The 23588-nt window shown below is 52.4% G+C and overlaps 1 protein-coding gene and 1 long non-coding RNA gene across 4 annotated transcripts in view; one reads left to right on the top strand and one right to left on the bottom strand.

Annotated features, from left to right (window-relative positions):
* Positions 1–61: 61 nt before the first annotated feature.
* Hnf1a (HNF1 homeobox A) lies at positions 62–20859 on the bottom strand. 2 transcript variants are annotated; one of them, XM_050121081.1, is made up of 10 exons: positions 19809–20859; positions 12610–12809; positions 7880–8066; positions 7241–7482; positions 5927–6078; positions 5630–5831; positions 4904–5095; positions 2578–2696; positions 2348–2492; positions 62–1071 (listed from the first exon to the last, which is right to left on the bottom strand). In XM_050121081.1, the coding sequence occupies exons 1-10, from the start codon at positions 20135–20137 to the stop codon at positions 944–946; spliced, it is 1896 nt and encodes a 631-aa protein (XP_049977038.1). In that variant the 5' UTR covers positions 20138–20859; the 3' UTR covers positions 62–943. The 2 variants fall into 2 exon arrangements, with proteins under 2 accessions (XP_049977038.1, XP_049977039.1); XM_050121082.1 differs by lacking the exon at positions 19809–20859 and adding an exon at positions 15033–15352.
* LOC126487979 (uncharacterized) overlaps positions 18128–23588 on the top strand; it is a 10603-nt gene continuing 5142 nt past the window's right edge. Inside the window, exons 1-3 of one of the 2 annotated variants that reach the window (XR_007588538.1) lie at positions 18128–18448; positions 19880–20026; positions 20859–20983. This is a non-coding gene — a long non-coding RNA (uncharacterized lncRNA). Of the gene's footprint in view, positions 18449–19879; positions 20027–20858; positions 20984–23588 lie in introns of those variants that run through there. The other variant, XR_007588539.1, reaches the window with a different exon arrangement.

Here is a 23588-nt window from a genome sequence, read left to right as displayed (position 1 = left end):
TCCTCTGCAGTAGACCCAGGGAGATGAGGTCACGTGTGCTCTGGGTTCTCACAGTCACACTCAAGACCTCGGGTTCCTCAGCCTGGCTTTCAGCCCAGGCCATGTAGGTGATTTCTCGGCTGCTCTCAGCATTTTCTCCACCAGACACTGCCCAGACTTGCCTTCTGAGTTCTGCCTCCCTTGCACCAGGAAGGAAGAGTTTGCAGGGCCCTAAAACCAGAGGAGCTGATGGCCCGGGACATGGCGAGTCACACATCCTAAGGAACAGGGATGACAACCCCTATCTTTGAAGCGGCTTTTCTAGTGGAGGCAAGAAATGAGGCTGGCATCAGAAGACATGTCCATCAGAGGGAGTAAATGCGGTCCTGGAGCTGGGAGCGGGTGGCTCAGTTCCAGAGAGCCTAGACGAGCCCTTTGTGCCTTCCCCTTAGCTCCCAGGCCTCACAGAATAGCTACTTGGAAAATGGCTGTTTGGGGTGGGGCGAGTGTTCCACAGATAGGTGCTGGCGCAGGGTGGAATGGCCCTGGGGATGCACCAGAGACAGAAGGCGGCTGTGTGGAACTAGGGCCTCAGGGCTCAGCACAGAGATCCTGTGGGGGCTGCAGACTCTGACTAGGGGTGCCAGCATCACAGGCTTCCCTTTTCTGTTCCAAGTAGCAAGTTTTCTGTTCTAAGCAGCTTCCAAAACACTTCCCAGATCAGGCTGTCTTCCAGCCTTGTGTGGTCCCCTTCTCAGCTGAGACAGCAGAGAGCCATCCCTCTCTGATGCTGGAGGAGTAACCATGGGATGAAAGCAAAGACTTCTGGGAAGGCCAGGAGCCTATGGTAGGAAACACATGGCAGGCTCAGATGTCCTCCAGGCAGCATGGCCGTTCCCTTCTCGCCCCCTATGCAGGAAGTGCAGGCTCTGGGGACCCAGCTCCTGAGAGACAGTCACCATGGTTACTGAGAGGAGGAGGCCATCTGGGTGGAGATAAAAGTCTCGATGACACCATGGTTGGATGGCAGCAGGTGGCTATGACCGTTGGTTGAGTCGGAGCTCTGGTACAACACCAGGCTGCTGGAGGACACTGCAGAAGCAAATGAGGTCACTGGCTGTCGGCCAAGTCCCCTCTGACCTCCACCCCACCTGTCTGTCCCTAGGGATGGATGCTCCAGAGGGAGAAGGCAGAGTCTCACTTTCTGAATCACAACAGATTCCAAGAGCCTAGATTATCCCTCTCCCTTCCGGGCCCACAGGAAGCCTCCCAGATGCTGGGCTGAGTCAAGCACTAACATGGCTGGAAGTGTTTTTTGCATTACTGGGACTTGAACCCAAGGCCTCACACTTAAATGCAGCTCCGCAGAAAGTGTATAAAACATCTATAAAAGATGTGGTTAACAGTGAATTGGCTCTCAATAAAAGAAGTTACCCTTGACCATGGGGGCTGCACACATCTAATCAGAAGCCTTAAACTAGAGAGGAAACTGAATCTTCCTGGATTTCTCCTGCCTGCTGCTGTCCCCAGTGTGTCCCAGCCTGCTGCTGGTCTGCCAGACAGACGGCAGATGTACTTGGCCTGCAGCTGTGCTCCACGGCTCCCTGTACACAGTGTGGATGCTATCTTCGCTGTCTCGAGAGATCCCAAACTGATGAGAGTGACAGAGCGAGCCCTGGGGCTGACCCGAGCCCAGCCCATCTGCCGCCATCACTGTGGGAGATGGCTCCCATTCGTATAGCGAGACGGTGTCTCCAGAAACTGCCTTACAGCCAGCCGCAGACCTCAGGCACTGTAAGCCTAGTAGTGGAGTGGGACAGGCTGAGGGATGCAGGTCTGTTATAATGTAAGAACATGAGCCCTCCCAGCTTCCAGATGAGGCCAGAGCCAGACTCCTGGGTAAAAACTGAGTTGTTTTGGGTTTTGTTTGTTTTGTTTTGTTTTGTTTGTTGTTTTGGTTTTTCAAAACAAAGTTTCTCTGTGAAGCCCTGGCTGTCCTGGAATTCACTCTGTAGGCCAGGCTGGCATGGGGCTCACAGAGATCCACCTGCCTCTGCCTTCCAAGTGCTGGGATTAAAGGTGTGACCAACACACCCAACAAAAACTGAATTTTTAATTCTGGCCACTCAAAGAATATTAAACACTGAGTCCTGGGGTGATGGCCTGGTGGGTAGGAGTGCTTCGGGGTGGACAAGAAGATAAAGAAGCTGATAACTTCATGTTAATCCTTGGGACCCACATGGTGGAAGGTGAGAACTGACTCCTGAAATTGACCTCTGACCTCCACACAGGAGGCAACCCCCCCATCCACCCTCAGTCCATTTCACACACCACCTCGCATCCTACTGGGAGACAGCAGACCGCTCACCGGTGGGGCTGGTGCTGAGGCGGTGGGCCGGCTGCAGGTGCTGGATACTCGATGGGTCCTGGCTGGGGATGTGGATGGTGGTGGCTGGAGATGATGGTTCATGAAGCCCAGGCTCACTGGAGGCCTCTGTGTCTGAGGTGAAGACCTAGGCAACCAGAGTAAGGCCCTGAACCCATGGCAAGGAAGTGTGGAGCTTTGGGTGGGGCTTCAGGAGGCAGGGCCTTACTTACCTGCTTGGTGGGTGTGAGGCTGGCAAGGGCGCTGAGGTTGGTGTCTGTGATGAGCATGGTCTGCGGGAGCAGGCTTGTGTGCGTGTACTGGGCCACCTCAGGCTTGTGGCTGTAGAGGGCTGGGAGGAGAGGACACAGATGTGGCTCCCTGGACCCTTCCCTGAAGACAGTGCCCTATGGGAAGTGGGCATGGGGCAGTGCTTGGGGATCCAGTTGGAAGAGATGAACCCCCTGTCTTCCCATCATAGGGACCTGCTCTGCTAAACCGAATGGGGAGCAGCCAGGGGAAGGCCCAGCACCAACTCCAGCTCATGGTATGTTTGTCCCCCGTTACCCCAGGGGGCCAGTGCTAAGTACAGCTGATGTATTAGATGCGGATGCTGCTGTACTAAATGCAGGCGGCACTGTTGTACCAAGTGCGGGCACTCTTTAGTACTGTGCTCAGTATGCTATGCTGAGCGGCACCACAGCGAAGGTGCTGTCACATGAAGCGCAGGTGCCCTGGTACCAAATGCAGGCCTTGAAGGAAAGGCCGGTGGCCTCCGTCTAGGTGGGCGGGCAGAGGCTCTGTCTCCAGGGCTCCTCCAACATGAAACAGCTTCACATCTAGCCTCTCCAAGAGACTTGAACACTCGCCTAGCACAGAGTAATGCCGTACTCTCCCAGGAACTCCACCACAGCAGAGATTCAGCCTCACACAAGTCCATAGCCCCTGTCTCCATGCTGAAGTCTAAAAGGTCTGAACCCGAAGCACTGCATAAGGTTGGCCCCATGGCCCATTTGATAGGCCACTTTAGGCAGACCTGATGTGAGGCTGTGTGAGTGAGTGAGAAAGAGAGAGAGAGTTGGGGAATATTTTAAAGTGTATTACTTTTTTTATGCTGTGGAAAATTTGTTTAATGATGTAAAAATGTGTTGCTTTTGTTTATGCTGCATTTGTTTAACTCCAGAGCTGTGATTCTTTGCCTGTCTAAAAGACCTGATGGTCTAATAAAGAGAGCTGAATGACCAATAGTGAGGCAGGAAAAGGGATAGGAGGGGCTGGCAGGCAGAGAGGACAAACAGAAAGAAAAACAAGGAAGAAGAGGAGCAAGGAGAGAACCAGGTGGAGGACCTAGAGGCCAGCTACCTGGCTACCCAGTCACCCAGCCACGGAGTAAGAGTGAGTAATCTGGGTGGTGGTGGCACATGCCTTTAATCCCAGCACTTGGGAGGCAGAGACAGGCAGAGCTCTGTAAATCTGAGGCCAGCCTGGTCTACAGAGTGAGTTCTAGGACAGGCTCCAAAGCTACAGAGGAACCCTGTCTCTAAAAACAAAAATCAGTGTAAGTAAAATATACAGAAGTAAGAAAAGGAAAAAGCCCAGAGGTAAAAGGTAGTCAAAATAATGTAAGAAAAACTGGCAAGAAACAAGCCAAGCTGAGGTCGGGCATTTATAACTAAGAATAAGCCTCCGTGTGATTTATTTAGGAGCTGGGTAGCAGGCCTCCAAAAAGCCAAAGAGTGAATAGTTAAAAAAAATCCACAATGTGTGTGTGTTTCCATTTCAATCCACATACAAGTGTAGGCATGTGAGGCCAATAGATCCTCAGGTTCAACCTGCCCTCTTTTGAGGAAGTTCTCCCACTTGCCTGGAGCTCAGCAAGCAAGCCAGATTGTCTGTTCTGAGCCCAGGGATCACCAGTCAGTCTCTGCCTCAGCTCTGAGCTTACAGGAAGCACACAGTGCCACGTCCCACGCCCGGTGGAGTTACAGGAAGCACACACCACCATGTCCCACGCCACGTGGAGTTAGGAAGCACACAGTGCCACGTCCCACGCCCCGAGGAGTTACAGGAAGCACACAGTGCCACATCCCATGCCCTGTGGCTTCTGAAGGATGCCTCTTCAGCATTTGACCGAGCTATTTCCCCCAGCCCTGCATGAGTCCTTGGTCTACTTCATGTAATTCCCATCTGTTATTGCACGGCTAACAGTGCTGCCCACGCTGGCCTGGAGTAGTATATAAGGTGATATAGCCACAAACCAGTTTTCTGAAAGTGGGAAAGTCGTAGGCTGAAGTATGCGCAGCCCCAAGGGCCTCAGAGAATAGCTGGTAGCCTGCACCCCAGCACCCAGACAAGCAAGGCTGGGAACGTGATCAGTAGACACCAGCATTGCACACGTTGAGAAGTTCACACTGGCCCCTGTGCACACACACACAAACAGGTTGGTGGCCTGTAGACGCCTGCATCACACACAAGCAGACCACAGCACCTGCCCTGTCTTATGCCCACCCACAGCCTCCCCTACCCCACCTCCCCTAGGCCAACATGGGGGATGCTCACCGTGGGGGCTCTGCAGCTGGGCCATGGTGGCCATGAAGGGGCTCTGGGTCACGTGGCTCTGTACAGGGGGCATGAGCGGCTGCTGGTAGGAGGGGTGCAGTGGCTGGGAGAACTGGACCGGCTGCAGGGTGGTCAGACTGCTGCCCATGCTGTTGATGACGGGCACACTCTGTGCCTGAGTGGAGGCCAGACCTGGTGCAAGACAGGCAGGAGTCAGCCAAGCCTCACACCCGCCACTCTGTCTGCCCTAGACCCGGACCCTCTGAGGGACACCCTCCAGGCCTTTAGCTGAGACATTGTCCCACTGGCTTCCCTGGAGCCCTGGAGGTTCCACTGCAATGGCAAAGCCCCTGGCTTTGCTCTCTGCTCCCCTCTCCTAGCAGCTCCCTGTCTTAGACACGGGGCAATAGTTCCTGCATAGAAAGGGTTTGAGACTTAAAAAAAAAAAAAAAAAAAAAGCCAAAAACCTAGAAAACATCACACAATGCACCCTTACTGCTTTCACAGTCTTCTCAGACGGTACGGTTTCAGTGTAATTTCTACACTGTGCCTATTGGTTCTGTTTGGTTCACTCTCTGGGATCATGGGTGCCTAGATACAGACACTCAGAAAGTAGGAATTGGATGGATGGATGGATGGATGGATGGATGGATGGATGGATGGATGCTCTTTCCAGATCCCAAGCTGCAGGAGGCACAGAGGCCCCACTCACCCCCACCTGCTTACCAATGACCAAGGTGGAGGCGCCTGTGTTAGTGAATGTGGAACCCAGGGAAGCGGGCTCCCCAGTCCCAATGGTCATGACCCCAGGCAGCGAAGCCATGATGAGGTTCTGCGGCTGCTGGTTGAGTCCTGGAGATGTCTGCTCTAAGCTGTGCAGTGCTGTCAGGGTGCTGACTGGAGGCAGGGGACCCCCAGTGGCTGAGACCTGGGAGGGTAAGTCAAGGTGAGTTAGAGTGTCCCCACACTGTCTCCCAACCATAGAAGATGGGGCTAGGAGGGGTCTCCACACGGGGGTCTCACCAGCTTGGCCTCAGTGCTCAGCAGGCTGCTGCTGGGCTCCAGGCCTGTGGGGGACACTTGGTGTAAGGCCGTAGACACTGTCACTAAGGGACCGCCGCTGCTTGAGGGCACCTCGGCTGCCTCACTGGTTGCAGGCTGTCCATACCGCACACCTGGAGTGGGGACAGTGTCTGGCCTCAGCGCCCTCTTTCCTGTCCTCTCCTGCCCCACAGACCTCACCACACCAGAGCTGTTTTCTGGCACCCCGGCTTTCCTCCTGTGCTAGCTGCTCCCAGATCTTTTAATTCATGGTCCCGTGTCCTCCACTGCCTGGTGTGTCCGGCTCTGTGTAGAAGACTCTCAAAGAACAAAGGGACTGAGCCAAATTGGTGCTCATAGAACTTAATGGAAATGAACTGAGTAGAGCAGAGTGGACTGCAACTGGCCAAATTAAATTAAATCTCCTTAAGTGGGACCAGAAATGAGTTGAGCTGGATTGAGCTTTTGCTGAGCTGATCAAAATCCAATTGAAATGGACTAAATCGAGTTGAGCTTTACAGTCAGCCCCTTAGCCACAGGTGCGGCAGCCTCAGATTCAATCAAATGTTAGATAAAAAAAATCTGAAAAAAAAATCCACATTCGTACCGAACAGGTGCAGGATTTTCCCCTGTCCGTAGACCTCAGCCAATGCAGTTAACTGTCTGCAAGATAATTACCCTGTGTCGGGCACTATAAGTCATCTAGCTAGAAGTGATTCTGTATAGGGTAGGGTGTGTGTGGTGAGGGGAGATACTGTAGGACCTGTCTTCAGGAGGTCCTGGCTCCGCTTCCCAGGCTCCAAGGGATACACTCTGCATAACGAACTGGATCCCGTGGAATTAGTTTGGTCAAACTGAATGGTTTGCACGGGAATTGGTGGGTTGAACCGTGGTCTGAACACAGTTGAGTTGAGCTGACGTGGTTTCTTAGTTCATAGATCCACAGTGCTTGTGTCGTACTGAAGTATCCTGAGGCCAGTTAGGCTGGAGTGGGGTGAGCAGCGTGGTGAGCGTCTGGGTGGTGTGAACCAGTGTGTGGGTCTGGCTGCGTGAGGTGGAATGAGGAGGGAGGGTAGAGTGGGGGAAGGAAGTGGGCGGAAACAGAAGCGGGAGACTGGAGTGGTTGGGGGGGGGGGGTGGGGTTGGGGGGTGGAGCGCACAAGCCACAGTGGAGGGGTGGAGCGCAGAGTGTTTGGAGTGGTTGCCACCCCGTGGGGGAAAGCCCTCTGGCCCTTCTGCCCATCCTTTTCCTCTTCACTTTCACTTTTCCCAGTTTCCTCCCCCCACAGCACTCACCATGGACCTTACTGGGGGAGAGGGCGGATGTGGGCAGGCCTGGGGAGCTGTGAGCTGGCAGCGCAGGGCCCGGGCCTGGCCCTGGCGGGGGTCCGTTGTATGTGTCCATGGCCAACTTGTGCCGAAAGGCTTCTTCCTTGCGCCGGTTGGCAAACCAGTTGTAGACACGCACCTCTGTAACAAGGTTGGAGCCTAGCCCCTGTGCCTGTGATGGCGACACCCCCCTCTGGATGCACTCCGCCCTGCAAAGATGGCACCCATGAGCCTCCAGGCCAGACTCAGAGGAAGGAGGAGACATTGAGCAGCGGAGTCTACCCACTCGCTGAAATTGACAGACCCAGAGTCCTGCTGTGTGACCTTGGACAAGGGACTTAGCCTCTCTGACCTTAGTCAAGAAGTGAACAAAATAGATATAGGGCTGTAGAGGAGATGACAGGAGACAAGTGACACCTCCCCCGCCAAGTGTTGCCCGGGTGGGTGGGGAATGCTGAGAATTCACTTCAAAACAATGGGAAGAAACTGACTCCTCTCAATGGACAGCAAGAGTTCTCAAGGACCGGCGAGGCCTCCTCCCCCAGAACCCAGAGACACCTTCCCTTCCCCGGCTTGGCCTCAGCCCTGGCTGGAACATCACCCTACCTATTGCACTCCTCCACTAAGGTCTCCCGCTCTTCCTTGCTGGGGTTCTTCTGCCTCTCGTAGGCCTGGAACAGGATCTGCTGGGAGGCTGGGCCCCACTTGAACCGGTTCCTCCGCCCCTTTTTGGTTGGCAGCTCATCACCTGTGGGCTCTTCAATCAGTCCTCCCTGCCCTGCGTGGGTGAACTCTGTGGGACAGAGAAAGGTGAGTAGGGCGTTGACCATGCCCACCTTCACTGTCAGCTCACCTGACCTACCCCCTCTGTCTTTGCCAAGGTGCTGAGACACACATCTAATCTGAACTGCAGCTGTGAGCCAGTCGGGAGAGGGCTTGCCTAGCATGCATGAAGTCTGAGTCCAACTCAAAGTCAAGCCCCATCCACTGATAAAAGAGGACTTGGTGCCATAAGTACCAGCACTCAAGAGGTAGAAGCAGGCAGATCTCTGAGTTCAAGGGCAGCCTACTCTATATACCAAATTCCAGCCCAGCCAGGGCTACGTAGAGAGACTCTGTCTTAAAACAAGCAAACAAACAAACCAACAAGCAATTAATTAACTTGGCGCAGGGTGCAACAGTCTGCACAGCGTGGCCCTTCACACCACTCATGCTGCCTCTGAGGTAACCATCTTGCTTCTGTCCACACTCAACTGAGTGGCCACAGGAGCTTGGACTAAGACCTGAGGTACCAGATGTTGTTCCCTTGGAAACTACAGCTCCCAGACTCCTTCTGGATTACCGACACCTGTGCACGCGGGCGTGCCCAGGTGCGGGTCATTTCTCCCAGATAACCTTGCGCTTCCCGTTAAAAAGCGAGCCTCCACGAGGTCTTGCTCTCTCTTGCCCCCACCCTTGTGTGTCTCACACACCCCATGCCTTATCGTGTTTCCCTCTCCCCATTAAAGTGCACCCACGTGGGAGCCGCGTGTCTTGTCTCCTCCTTTTGCGCGTGTCTCGTCTATCCTGTGTTCGTCCACACACCCCACCACGCCGTTTTTAAAGGAATAATACCAGACACTATAGCTTGGCCCCTAAACCTGGAACACTTTATCTATTTTTAATATTTTTGTTTGTGTCTGCATGTCGTATGTGTGGGGTGCCCACAGAGGCCTGAAAGGGTGTTGCAGGTGACTGAGCCCCTCATGTGGGTGCTAGGAATTGAACTAGTGTCCTCATGAAGAATAGCATTTCTTTTTCTTTGAGACATGGTCACACTATGCAACTCTGTCTGTCCTAGAGCTTGGTATATAGACCTCTAATTCACAGAGATCTGACTTTGCCTCATGAGTTCTGGGATTAAAGGCATGAACCACCACAACTGGTCCTAAATATGTACTTCTTAAAAATGAACTCCAATAACTATATGATAAGATCAATGTCATGAGTTACCAAAATAATTCAAGTTAAAAACCACAATCCAATATCACCACGTGTACATCGTGGTGAAAATGAAGAAGACCCACATTAACAAGTGTTGACAAAGATTTGGAAGCCCCTAGAATGCTGAGACCCTGCTGGTTGGAACGCAAAATGATTGGGCAAGGATCTACCAAGACCTACTAACTCCGTAGCCAATAGAATTGTGTGCACACCTTTAGCAAAAAGCACAAGCGAAAATATTCAGAGCAGTCTGATTCACAGAATCAAAAGATCAAAATAATCCAAATGTTCACTAGAAAGGAATAATGTCAGCCAAAAGTGGTGGTGCGCACCTTTAATCCCAGCACTAGGGAGGCAGAGGCAGGTGGATCTCTGTGAGTTCAAAGTCAGCCTGATCTACATAGTGGGTTCCAAGTCAGCCAAGGCTCCATAGTGAGTCCCTGTCTCCAAAAAATAAAATAAAATAACAAGAATACAAAAAAACACCACCACCAAAAGATGTGTAGATTTTTGTATATTTTTAAAGGATTTTTTTGTTGTTGTTATTATTGAAGTGAAAACTGGAAGGCTGGTTTCCCCTCTGAGATTACTGAGCAGATAGGATGATGACGCAGGGTTCCCAGGACCAGTCTGTGGCCCTGTGAGGAGAGCCCCTGAAGGCATGCCAACAGAGGAGAAAACCAACCAGCCAAGCCAACATGGTGCACACAGCTCTGAACTCAGCATGTGGGAAGTGGAGACAGGAGGAACCGTGCAAGAGTCATCCTCCACTGCGTAGCAAGTTTGAGGCTACAGTGGGCTACACGTGAGCCGGAAGGGAGAGGGAGAGGGAAAGGAAGGGGTGGGGAGAGAGAGAGAGGGGGAGAGAGAGAGAGAGAGAGAGAGAGAGAGAGAGAGAGAGAGAGAGAGAGAGAGAGAGAGAGAGAGAGAGAAGGGAGGAGGGAAACAGAGCCATACCAAGCTACTAAGTGTGTGAAAGTCGGTTAAGGCCCTGGAGACAGCCATGCCTGAAACAGCCCTGAACTGCTCACATTCATGAGCCAATAAATTCCTTTCCTAAAATTCTTAGATCAGTTTCCTGAGAGAGCTCTCGAACTTCTTCTCCCATCCTTCAGTTTTTCCCTTAAAGTTCAAAACTCTGGACTGGGGGCTGGAGAGATGGCTTCAGCACTGGTCGCGCTTCCAGAGAACTCAGTTCCCAGCACCCACGACAGGGTTCACCACCATTTGTGACCATAGCGCTGAGGAATCCGACGCCTTCTGGCCTCCCTCTGCAGGCGCCAGGCACACAGGAGGCACCCAGACTTAACTTATGGTGGCAAAACACTCTCTCTCACACACACACAAAACAAATAAATAAAATGGAACCAATCCCCTCCTGGCTGTATGGAAGGCTCAGGGAGCATTTCCGGCTGGGGGCACAAAGACTGAGTGCCAGAGGGTAAGGGGATTTTCTGCGAGACTGGGTCTCTTAGGGATGTCAGAGGTTGCGCCCATAGAGTCTCACCAGGACAATTGCCAAGATGAGCTGAACAAGGTGGACAAGGACAACAACATGCCAGACTGTGTGGGAGAGGGGTGCATAGGCCCAAACTCCACACAAGATCTAAAGGCAATTGAAGGCTGAGAGCGGAAGAGATGGTCCTCCCCAGGGCAGAGCACGCCAGTTGGTCATCCAGTACCAAATGGTCAGCCTGAAAACACACGCAAGTAACATACAGACTTGCATACATATTTAGGGACACATGTCTATACACATACTTTTAAAATTAAGTAAAATAGATCTAAAAACAAAACAAAAACCTCCATCATGGGATCTGGGGGTCCAGCTCAAGTCACTGGGCGGCCAGCACTTTACCCCCCAACCATCTCATGGCTGTTCAGAAACCATTTTTCTGTTATTGTTTTAGGTGGGGTTTTTTATTTGTTTTGTTTTGTTTGTTTGAGACAGGGTTTCTTTGCAGCCCTGGCTATCCTGGGGCTCACGCTGTAGACTAGGTTGGCCTTGAACTCAGAGATCCACCTGCTTCTGCCTCCCACGAGCTGGGATAAAGGTGTGCGCTGTCATTGCCTGGCTTCATCAATGATTTTAAAAGCACTTCCTCTGCACATCAACACCCCACAACATAGGAACTTTTCTGTGTGGATGTCCTTTGCAAAAAAGGATCATGAGAGCATATCAGAAAAACCCTAAGTGGCACAGACCGCTCTGAGAACCCTGAGAACAAGTGATATCAAGTTGGATGTGGCAGAACACACTTGTAATCCTAGCACTTGGGAGGCAAGTCAGCAAGACCATGAGTTCAAGGCCAACCTGGGCCACAACCCTGTCTCAAAAGTAAACAGAAGGCTGGGAACTTAGCTCTGTGCACGATAGAGCACATGCATATGCATACCATGTGTGAGGCCATGAGTTCATTCCCAAGTATGAAACTCAGCGATTTCTAAGCCAGCAGTTCTCAGCCTGTGGGTCACGATCCCACAGGGATTAAATAGCATACATTTACATAATGATTCGTAACATAGCAAAGTTACAGTTATGAAGTAGCAATAAAATAATGTTATGGTGGGGTCAGCACAATGTGAGGAACTGTATTAAAGGGAGGCCAAGTAAGGAAGGCTGAGAACCATTGCTTAAGTAATGGGTGTACCCCTGCCTCTGAGCCTTTTCGTGCTGTGCCTCTTGATTGCGACACCCTTCTTTATACCTCCGCAGGGACACTTTACGACCTAAGGAATGGCCATGCTGCTCACAGACCTTCCTGAAAAAAAAACCTGAGCTAGAAGGGCTTCCTCTTTCCCTTCACAGTCTGCTCACCATTTTCCTCAGCACCGAGCCCAGCACACAGTGAGGGCTCAATTAATACCATTTCTGGATTTGTCATTAGCATATAAAATCCATGTCTTTTGTTTTGTTTTGTTTTGTTTTTTGAGACAGGGTTCCTCTGTAGCTTTGGAGCCTGTCCTGGAACTAGCTCTTGTAGACCAGGCTGGCCTCGAACTCACAGGGATCTGCCTGCCTCTGCCTCCTGAGTGCTGGGATTAAAGGTGTGCACCACCACCGCCCAAAATCCATGTCTTACTATATCATGGTGATCTCTCTTATTTCCCTTTGAGCAGTGTGCTCCTGGAAGGAGAGATACAGCTTGTTTATCTGCAGATCCTGGGTACCAGCCCTGCTCCCTTCCCTCAGTGCCTTGTGCAGAGTGGGCGGTAAATTTGGGGACATCCTTCTGGCTCCCTCTCTGTCTCACTTGTCTGTGTGATGGGGGTGGCAACACTCCCACCCCACTATGAGCTATGGAGAGCTGCGGGGCCTGCCCGGGAAGACACAGGCTGGGGCCATTACTTACGCTGAGCCACCTCTCGCTGCTTGCGGACGTACCAGGTGTACAGAGCAGCTCGCTTCTGCGTCTTCATGGGGGTGCCCTTGTTGAGGTGCTGCGACAGGTGGGACTGGTTGAGACCGGTGGTGTCCACCACCTCCCGCTGTGGGATGTTGTGCTGTTGCAAATAGGACTTGACCATCTTTGCCACGCGCCATGGGTCCTCCCTGGAAGGGAGTAAGGACAGGGTCTGCTCAGTGGCCCTTCCTGATACCTCAGGTGAGGCTGGGGTCCTGAGGACTGTGGCTCTGCTCTGTGGGTAGGACCTGGACTTGGGTCCCATACTGGGACCCATGGATGCAGGAACAGATTCCCACTGGAAACTGCCCATCAAGTAGGGAAGACCCTCAAACTGTGACTCCTTCCAAGTTCCTCCCCTCTACTGAACCTGCTCATGAGTGTGTGTGTGTGCGTGTATGTGCACACGTGCCACAGTAAGTGTGTGGAAGACAGTTTTCTCCTCCTATCTTTCCATGGGTCCTGCAGCTCGAACTCAAGCCACCAGGTTTCTGTAGCAAGCACTCTTACCTGCTGAGCCACCTCACAGGCCTTGCTCAGGGAGTTTCTTTTTTTTTTATAGATTTATTTATTATATACATAGTGCTCTGCTTGCACACGAGAGAAGAGCACCAGATCGCATTACAGATGGTTGTGAGCCACCATGTGGTTGCTGGGAATTGTCGCTGGAAGAGCAGCCAGGACTCTTAACCTCCGAGCCATCTCTCCAGCCCCCAAGTGAGTTTCAAACAGCTGTTAAGGGTAGGAAGAACTGTATGGGTCCCAGAACCCAAAATGGCCTGACATGGAGTATGTCATGGATGACATACAAGTGAATGAGTTGATGGATGATGGGTGGCTGGCTGGCTGGCTGGCTGGCTGGATAGAGATGGATGGATGGGTAGATGGATGGATGGATGGATGGATGGATGGATGGATGGATGGATAGATGGGTGGATGGATGGATGGGTAGATGGATGGATGGGTAGATGGATGGATGGGTAGATGGATGGATGGGTGGGTGGATGAATGGATGGAGATGGATGGGTGGATGGATGATGAATAAATGGATGGATGGATGATGAATAAGGTTGCTTGGGTAGATGGATGGCGACCTGTCTGGTTGTTTGGCTTTTGTTTTTAGACAGCTTAACATGAGCTAGACTTGATCTGTAACCAGGCAGTAGTGGTGCAAACCTTTAATCCCAGCATTTTGGAGGCAGAGATGGGTGGATCTCTGAGTTTGAGGCCAGCCAGGGCTTCACAAGAAAACCCTGTCTAGGGGTGGGAAGGATTGGCCTGTAGGCAAGATTGTACAGCATTTTCTTAATTAGTGATTGATTAGGGACCAGACTTTTGTGGGCAGGCCGCCCCTGGACAGGTGGTCCTAGGGTGTATAAGAGTGCAGACTGAGACCAGTCAGAGGTGGCACATGCCTTTAATCCCAGCACTCATGAGGCAGAGGCAGGTGGATCTCTGAATTCAAGGCCAGCCTGGTCTGTATATTGAGTTGCAGCCCATTGGGGCTGCACAGTGCAATTCTGTCTCTGAAGGTAAAAGGAGTAGGCTAGGACTTGCACAGACCCTAAGCCTCCTCTGTCCACTTTAATCAGCTCGGGTTGCAGCAGGTGCGCCACCTAACGGCCGCTTTACACAGTGTTTAGATAATAGTGACAGGTTGAGTGCAGAAGCCATTACACTCTTTTCAGTCCCCAGCTGGTTGAATCTGCAGGTTTGGAACTCAGTGACACAGAGGACTGGCTGCATCTAACATTCCCAACTGAATCCCTCCCCCAGCACTCTGAAGCCAGCCCCACAGCCCCTCTCCTTCCTTCCTAAAGTCAGCTCTGCTTCACAGCCTGGAGAATGCGGTTCTCACAGGCAGGGCCATGGCCAGCTAACCTGTGGGTCATGACCCCTTTTACAGGGGTCTCCTAAGACCCCTGGAAAAGAGATTGACATGACTATTCATGAGAGCAGCAAAACCACAGCTAGGAAGTAGCAACGAGCATAACTTTACGGCTGGGGGTCAGCACATGAGGAACTGCATTAAAGGGTCGTAACATGAAAGAAAGTTGAGAACCACCGGCCTAGACCCTCTTCTCCCTCCTGTTAGCAGCAGTTACCAGAGCAGCAGGGGCGCAAAGAAAGTGGATGGATTAATTGAACCCGGCACAGCAAAGAAATGAAGATAAATTCCGGGGTCACTGGGAGCAGCCTACATCTCACAGCGAACCCAGGAAGTATGTTCCATCTGGACTCTGGCTCCACCTCTGGCAAAACTCAGGCTCAGAAAAGAGAAACCTTGTCCCAGGTTGATCTTGCTGGGACTCAAGAATACTTCTCATCACCAGGGACCCCACCTGCACACTCCTTCCTGCCTCCTCTCTCACCCTGTGTTCAGGGTCCTTGGAGTCTCACCCCTCTTCCCTTCCCGGGTGCCAGTCAGGGCTGGGAGAAGCGGGGACAAAGTCCAGCTTGTGCTTCTGCAAACATATTTATCTGGTGGCCTCCCTCCTCGGGCAAGGGCAGCCCTCGCCCTGCTCTCCTCCCTCCCTCTGGCCCTCACTACTTTTTCTCCTCCCTCCTCTGCAGGGAGACTGGTCACCTGGCTCTCAGTACAGGTGGGGCTTTTCTTATAGTCAGCCAAGGTCTCTCTCTCTCTCTCTCTCCTTCCCTTCTTCCCTCCCTCACACATGCGAGCAAGCATATGCACACTCATTCTGACTCTGCTGGAAGAAGTAAATGGGTCCCCAGTGGGGGTGAAGACAGAGCCTGGCCCACATCAAGGGTTCAGTATGTGGAATGATATTGTTATAATCAATATCACTGTGACCCTGTGTGCCCCTGCCCCCTCAGCAGAACCCGGAAGAGTGGAGCTCTCCCCTCATCTTATCTCCCTATTCTGGAGTCAAACAGGTGTCCCCACTGTTGGGCATTTGGCTCTCTGGTATCCAGACCATGGAGCTAAGAGGCTAGCCTGAGGGGCCACTCCTCTGGAGAGGAAGCCAAATTCTTACTAGGGGGAAGGGGTCAGGTTTAGTTCTGAGGAAGATTCCCAGCTCGGCTACTCTCTCAATGGCCTTGCAATGTGGCTTAGCATCCACGTTCCCCCATTTCTTCATATATAAAGTAGAACTAAAGATATTTCCTGTTTCTCAGGCCAGGGATATAGCTCAGTTAGTAAGCACGAAGCCCCGAACTCAGTCCGAGCATCACGTAAAGCTGGTGCAGGTTGTAGAGGCACACACCTTTAATCAGTGTCTGGAGGTGAAGGAAGAGGCAGGCTCTCTGAGTTTGAAGTCAACCTGATCTACAAAGTGAATTCTAGAACAGCCCAACTACACAAAGAAGCCCTGCATAAAATAATACTAATAATAACAATCACAAAACAAAGCAGGCATAGTGGCACATGCCTATAATCTCAGCACTTGGGAGGTAGAGGCAGGAACAGGAGTTCAAGGTCACTCTCCATATATCAAGTTTGAGGCAAATCTGGCACTTGAGACCCCGTATCGAGTGCTTGTGTGAGAGTGTTTTAGAAACTGTCCAGAGGGAACCCCGAGTTTAATACATCTTTAAACCTTTTGTGAGGGTTTTGGTTTTTGTTGTTTTGAGACAGGGTTTCTCTGTGTATCCCTGGCTGTCCTGGAACTCACTCTGTATACAAGGCTGGCCTCGAACTCAGAGATCCACCTGCCTGTGCCTCCTGACTGCTAGACTGAAGACATGCAATGCTGCCACCATCGCCCGGCATCTTCTTGGAAGTTTTAAAGTCTTGCATGGGAAAGGATTTCCGGTCAAGCTGAACAGCAGGAATGATTGTGGGGTGGGGTGAACATGCAGAGACAGGCTGGGAGGCCTGCAGAGACAGGCTGGGGGGGATGAACATGCAGAGACAGGCTGGGAGTTATGCAGAGACAGGCTGGGGGGCATGGGTAAGCATGCAAAGACAGACTTGGGACTTAAGAGTGCTGTGCAGACATGGGCTAAGCCATCTCAGGCCCAAGTCTGGTCTTACTACTTGAGTAAGTCATTTTGCCTCATTGAGCCTTCCTTTGCTCATCTATGAAATGGGACTACTCATATTACAGGTTCCATACTGCTTAGCTGTGTGTCATGCTATTGGCCCGGTGACTGAGTATTGTCCTTACCATTCTTCAGAGGAAACTGGGACTTGGGGAACAGAACCCACCATGCTGGCTGGAAAGGGACAGAGCTGGGATGGGAAGCAAGGCAGGGCACTGTCCAGTGAAGCCTCCTGCATGCTGCCTCACTGCTGTGCTCCCTGATGGAAGAACCCTGCTGCTTGACAGGGAGGGAGGGTCAGGAAACAGCAGGCTGGGGTTTAAGCAGTTAACAGTCCAGCTAAAACTCTGGATCCCAGTTGCTCCTCTAGGAGGACTAGGTGTCCTCAGGGAAGGCTAATCTCTTGCTCCCTCATGCCTGGAGTGTCAGGGCTGGATGGGGGACCCAGGTGAATGATGACCTCGCAAGCTTTTCCCTGGAGACAAGAAATGGACACAGAGGAGCTGGAGAGATGGCTCAGTGGTTAAGAGCACCGGCTGCTCTTCCAGAGGTTCTGAGTTCAATTCCCAGCAACCACATGGTGGCTCACAACCATCTGTAATGAGATCTGGCACCCTCTGGCGTGTGGACATACATGGAGGCAGAATGTTGTATATATAATAAATAAATAAATCTTTTAAAAAAAAAAGAAAGAAATGGACACAGAGACAAATGAAATAACTAAATGGTTAACTGGAGAAAGTAGGTGGACACAGTGAAGGAGAGAAAGTGGGGTACAGCCCACATGCAGATAGGAGCTAAGAGCCAAGGAAGAAGTGGGGCAGGAGGGGGGTGGTCCTGAACAGGAAGACCAGGACAAGCCAAGGTCATCAGCTTGTGCATCCAGGGCCAAAGTCAGCATCACAGGCACCAAAGAAGGGGTAAAGTGGGAGGGGAGGGAGGCTGGGAGGGGGAGGGGGAGGGGAGGAGAAGAACTAGAACCAAGGCAGAGAATTTGCCTTTATTCCCTGTCTACCTGGTGGCACCGAGGCAGGGAAGGAAAGGGACTTGCCCAAGGCCACACAGCAGGGATCTGAAGGACAGAAATCTGAGAGGAGAATTGGGGTGTCTGCAGTGGCCTCACGCATGAGCTTATGGGGGTCAGACCCCAGACCCACCCGTCCTCTTTCAAATGTAGGGCTTTGAACCAACGGCTCCCCTAAGGAGTTGGTCCTCACCACCCCCTCTTCCAGCCTCAACCTCCTCACTGCCCTGGCCTTTATCAGGCAGGGGTCGTCCAGCCCTTTCCCCAGAGTTCCCACTCCCCTGTCCTGAAACTAGAGGTCCCACTTTTGTCCCTGGGACATTTTCAGGTCCCCTTTGTTACCTGAACAATAAGTAACCCAGGTAGTTAGTTATAAACTCCGCAGGAACAAGGAGCTGGTTGATAATTTATAGCAACATCTCGAATTTAAATGGAAAGCAAATAGCACGCTGTTAGCATTAAAGAAAACCAACCTGGGAGAGGAGCTCCAGCCTCCTCCCAGCTCAGCCTCTGTCCCCTGCCCCTTCTCCCAGCTGCTCCGAGACCCTCGCCCTCCCTGGCTCCTCTGCTCTCCCAGCTCCTCCAGCTCTCTCCCTCCTCATCCTCCCTGCTGTCCCTCTCCCTGTCTGCTTCCAGGACTCTGCTGGCCCCCAGGGAGCACTTTGACCTCTGCTCAGCAGCTTTGGACCAAGCCCCGCTCCAGCCTCTACTTCCCCCACCATGGGGGCTGCTGATCGAGGGGTCCCACCTACTCAGGTAAGAAGACCCTTGGCACCCCTGTCCCCTGAGCCTCACACCTGAGCCCCTAAGTCCCACCTGGGGCCCCTGAACAGGTCAGGCCCAGCCCCACCCTATCCAGGTTCCTTGTGCCCTGGGTCTGGCAATACTTGGCTCTTTGCCCTCCCCCTGCAGAGAGGCAGCCCTTTGCCCTCTTCTTCCTGCCAAGCCAGGGGGCCTGACTGCTCCCCTGCCCCTTGCCTAAGGCCCAGGGAGGTTCCCCAACACTTCCAGAAATGCTGGGCTCCACCAGCCCTCCCCCACCCCAAGTCAGGATCAGGACCTTGGACAGAAAAGAGGCTGCTTCTTGAATATTCTCCAGAGATTGGCCACAAACTCCTCAGCTAGCCCTTAGGCCCTTTCCTTCATAGTTCCTGCCCCAGTCCGAGTCTGAGCCTCAGTTTCACTATCTGTGAAGCTTTAGTAACAGCTTCCTTCTCGGGGCTCATGTCCATATTACGAGAATTTAGGCACCATGAAACCCCAACAAAAAGTAGCAAGCGGGGAGATATTCACATGAATGTAGAGGCTTTGGGAATGGGGAGGGGGTGTTGTTCCCCACAGCCCCTAGGTCACCCTCTCCCCTCCCCCTACTGGGCATCTCCCAGCCACCATCCCGACAAGTTAATGATCACAGGCCTTATCAGAGCCTTTCGCTATTTATAAATTTATAAAACAAAAGAAATAATAAAGGTGCATGGGTAATTAGTAACCAGGTCTGCTTTGCTGAGGAGAGGGGAAGCATCAAGACTGGGACCCACCCCGCACTCCAGGAGATGGGGAGCCAGACAGCAGATGAGGGGGTATGGTTTGGGGAGGCCTCCAAACCTGCTATCTAGCCAGGTGGGTGGGGGCTGTGGCTATGCAGGGAAGTGGCCGTTCCTAGGCACCATCTGCCTCAGGTAAGAAAACCCCCGGCTCACCCTGTCAGATGTTTAAGGCCCTGGTGCGTCAGGAAATCCCCTGAAATTCCTGACCTCAGCCGGGTCTTCTCAGAGGCTTTTTGCTAAACCTGGGGTATGACCACCTAGCAAAGAAGGTAGAATTTGTAGGAGCACAAATGACCACAGCGGCTAAAGAATTCTACCATTGTGGTTCCTTTGTCCTCTGTTTCAAAGTGACCTCGGGCCCGTGCCTCCTTTCTGAGGACCGGGCTGCAGACGGTCGCTCAAAGATATGGGGTATATGGGACCAAGCAGAGGAGCAGGTCCAGCAAGAACCCCTTGAGCTCTCTCCCCTGAGACCACCAGCCTGAAGGCCACAGCTCCCGAGGACTCTAGCCAGGAAGTGGGCCGCTATGGACTCCTTTCAGGGTGCTGGGGACAGGGTGGGGTCTTACTGAAGAAGTGTCTCCACCACGGCTTTCTGGTGGGCTGCCTCCTCCGGGCTGAGGTTCTCCATCTCTTTCAGAATGGGTGGCGCGAAGTCTTCCCCGTCGTCATCCGTGTCATCCTCCGAGCCACGCGTCTCCCCCAGGCCATTGGGCAGCTCGGCCATGTCCCCTCGACTCCCACCGCAGGACTCCCCCTTGTCCAGGGGACCATCTCCAACCATCAGGTAGGGCCCTGGCTGCTCCCCCAAGGCCTGAATCAGAGCCTCCTTGCTCAGGCCGGACTCCAGCAGAGCAGCCAGGAGCTCCGTCTGCAGCTGGCTGAGCTTAGAAACCATGGCTCCGCTGCCACCAGGCCACGCGGCCCAAGGCCACTGAGCTAGCCGCCTCCCCCACCCGCAGCCGGTGTCTACTTGCCGGCAGGCTGGCAGTCACAAACCAGGCTTGCTATACCCACTGCCCCCCCAAATCCCACTAGTCAAGCCCCGTGGGCACCCCCAACCCCCAACCCTGGCCCCAGCGGCCAGTGAATCAGGGCCCCTGCCTGCTCTGTTTACATTGGAGCTGGGGAAATTCTCCAAGGTTCATATTTATCCGTGTGCTTAGCGAAGGGACTGAACTTTGGACTTCAGCCTTGCAAAGTGCAGGCCTCATGGCAGTGAGAGCGACGGGACCAGCAGCCATAGCCTGCAACTGGGAGTGAGCAGAAGGGCGGATGGGGGAGGTGGAGCGGGGGCCAGGGGCCCTGGGATAGAAGTATCAGCAACCAGGAGGCCTCTGAGAGCAGCGCTGGGTCCCACTGCCAAGGTTTCCGTTGTTTTCAGCCCTGGGGCAGGAGAACTTTAAAAGCAGGTTTCTTTGGCCGCTGAAGCACCAAGAGGCTCTGGGCCCCTTGACCAGTTCTCAAGGGCAGAGTTAGGTCACATACCCGTGAGTGGGGTCACTGTACCACCCAACACCAGACTCACAGTAGGAAAGACTTAAGACTTGTGTCTTAACACTTCACACTTCTGTGTGTGTGTGTGTTATTTTTTGAGACAATCTTACTGTGTAGTACAGGTTGACCTTGAACTTCTGATTTCCTGCCTCTACCACAGTCAATTTTAAGAAGTTCCGGGGATCAAACCCAGGGTCTTGTGTATGCTGGGCAAGGACTCTATCAACGGAGCCACACCCCTAGCCCCAAAATGCATCTTTTAATTTTTCTCAAGTATGATTTTCTTCATCACTACTTAATGAAAGCACTCAATATTTTTATCTTTTTGAATGTGTGTGTGTGTGAGTGTGGGGGGTGAGTGTGTGTGAGTGTTGTGGTGGGGTGAGTGTGTGTGTGTGTAAGTGTGTGTGTGGTGTGTAGGGGGTGAGTGGGGGTGAGTGTGTGTGTGGAGGTGAGTGTGTGTGAGTGTGTGTGTGATGTGTGAGTGGGGGGTGAGTGTGTGGGTGTGAGTGTGGGAGGGCAAATGGAGTGTGGGTGTGCAGGGGGTGTGAGTGAGTGTGGGGGGGAGTGGGGGGGAGGGTGAGTGTGTGTGTGTTTAACAGCTCCGGTGCTGAGGCCAGAGGCCAGCAGCAGGAGTCAGTTCCCTTCTTCCTCCGTGTGGGAGCCCAGGTGGTCAGACTTGGCCACAAGCACATTTACCTGCTGAGCCATCCTGTTGCCTCTTGAGCTGTTTTTAGTGCATCCCAGCACTGCGTCACACTATCCAATCAACTTCAAGCATTCTCATCATCCTAAGAGAAACCACATCTACTGTGCAGCCACTCCCTGTGCAGGTCTCCAGCCCAGCCTCTGACAGCCACAGCCCCCCCCCCCCCCCCCCCCCCCCCCCCCCCCCCCCCCCCCCCCCCCCCCCCCCCCCCCCCCCCCCCCNCCCCCCCCCCCCCCCCCCCCCCCCCCCCCCCCAGGCCTGCCTAACTTTACCATTCTTTTGCAAAGCTCACTCCTCCAGAGCATGGATTCATCCCCATTTCTTCCTTCTCTGGTGAATACAGGGCTGTTACTGGGAGGAGACGTGGCTTCCCCACGCATCCGTGAGCGGCTAATTATGGTCCTCTACCTTGTGGTTATGATGAGCAATGCTGTTGCTCACAGCAACCACATTCAAGCTTTTATGTGAATGTGTGTTTTCCATCCTTTGGGGTTTTTCATTAATGTAAAAACTATATCACATGGACAAAGAGTTCTGGACCAGCCAAGGCCACATACTATAAAGTAATTCAAAAACATCTGTGAACAAAATACCAAGCTTTCATCCTTCCCTCACTTCATCCTGGCCAGGCCCCATCTTCCTCCCACGAGGGAGCTTGACCCCCATGTTCCCATACATCCCTTTGCTGGTGAAGAGTGATACCCCAAACTGGGCTGTTTCCAGAAACCTCCAAGGTTCTTTGGAGCCAGGATCAAGTTTTGCAATGGAGGAGGAGAAGGAAGAGGAGAAGGAGGAGGAGGAGGATGAGGAGGAGGAGGAGGAGGAGGAGGAAGGGGAGGAGTCCATAGCCAGAAAGCCTCCAGGCCAGCAGCAGCCCAACACCCTTGCCAGTCAACCACGCCCCCTTCTCACAAGGCCCTTCCCATGTCTGCTGCTGCCCACAAGAGTCTTCCTCAACAATCATGCCACCAGTCACGTGTGGCATCAGTCACGTGTGGCACCAGTCACGCGTGGCACCAGCCACACATGGCTACCAAGAACTTGAATGGTGGTTGCGATCTGTGAAATGTTGAAAGGGCTGGAGAAGCCATGGTAAAGCTTGTCCCTGCATGCATGGGCCCCTGAGATCCATCCCCCACGCACACATTAAAAAATAATTAAGTTAAAATTTAAAGTAATTTAAATTGTGTTTCATTGAAGTGAAATTCATTATTATCATACCATATTGCATATAGTTACAATTAATTTTAAATTATTTTATTATTTACTTATTGTGCTGGCTACTTTTATGTCAGCTTAACCCAAGTTAGAGTCATTTGAGCGAAGGGAACCAAATTGAGAAAATGTTCCCACTAGGTTGGCCTGTGGGCAAGCCTGCCATGAATTTTCTTGATTGATGATTGATGTGGGAGGGTGCGGTTCACTAGGGGTGGAGTACCCATGAGCAGATAGTCTCAGATGGTAGAAGAAAGCAGGCTGAGCAAGCCAGGAGGAGCAGGCCAGTTAGCATCACCCTCAATGGTTCTGCATCAGCTGCTGCCTCCAGGTTCCTGCCCACTTAGCTCAGTGGTGTGGCGTGATCTGGTGGTTGTAAGCAGAAATAACCTCTCTCCTGCCCGGGGTGCTTTTGGTCATGGTGTTTATCACAGCAATCGAAACCTTAGCCAGGTCAACACTTACTTTCTATTTTTTTTAAAGTATGGGTAGATGGTGTTTTCCCTGCCACATTTGGGATCAGAGGACAATTTGCAGCTCCATTCTGGCCTTCCACTTTCCCTGGGTTCTGGGGACCAAACTCGGGTTCCAGGGCTTGAACTGAGGTTGTCAGGCTCGCACATTCAGTGGTGAGCACCTTCACCACTGAGCAGCCTCGCTGGCTCTATTTTGGTTTGGGTTGGCTTTGAGGCAGGGTCTCACTATGAACTCTGGTTATCCTGGAACTTGCTATGTAGATCAGGCTGGCCCTAAACTCACTGAGATCTGCCTGCTTCTGCCTCTGGAGTGCTGGGACTAAAGGATATGAATCATCATGCCCAGTACTTTGGGTATTGATAGTTTATTATTGTTGTTGTTGTTGTTGTTATTTTGAGTCAAAGCCAGGTTGGGTTTTTTTTTTTTTTTTTTTTTTTTTTTTTTTTTTTTT

Source organism: Alexandromys fortis, unplaced genomic scaffold, assembly GCF_014885135.2.
Source record: "Alexandromys fortis isolate MF-2015 unplaced genomic scaffold, M_Fortis_MF-2015_v1.1 scaffold_197, whole genome shotgun sequence".
NCBI classification, from domain to species: Eukaryota; Metazoa; Chordata; class Mammalia; order Rodentia; family Cricetidae; genus Alexandromys; species Alexandromys fortis.
Note: the sequence above shows the minus strand (reverse complement) of the source record. Positions and strands in the feature narration are given on the sequence as shown.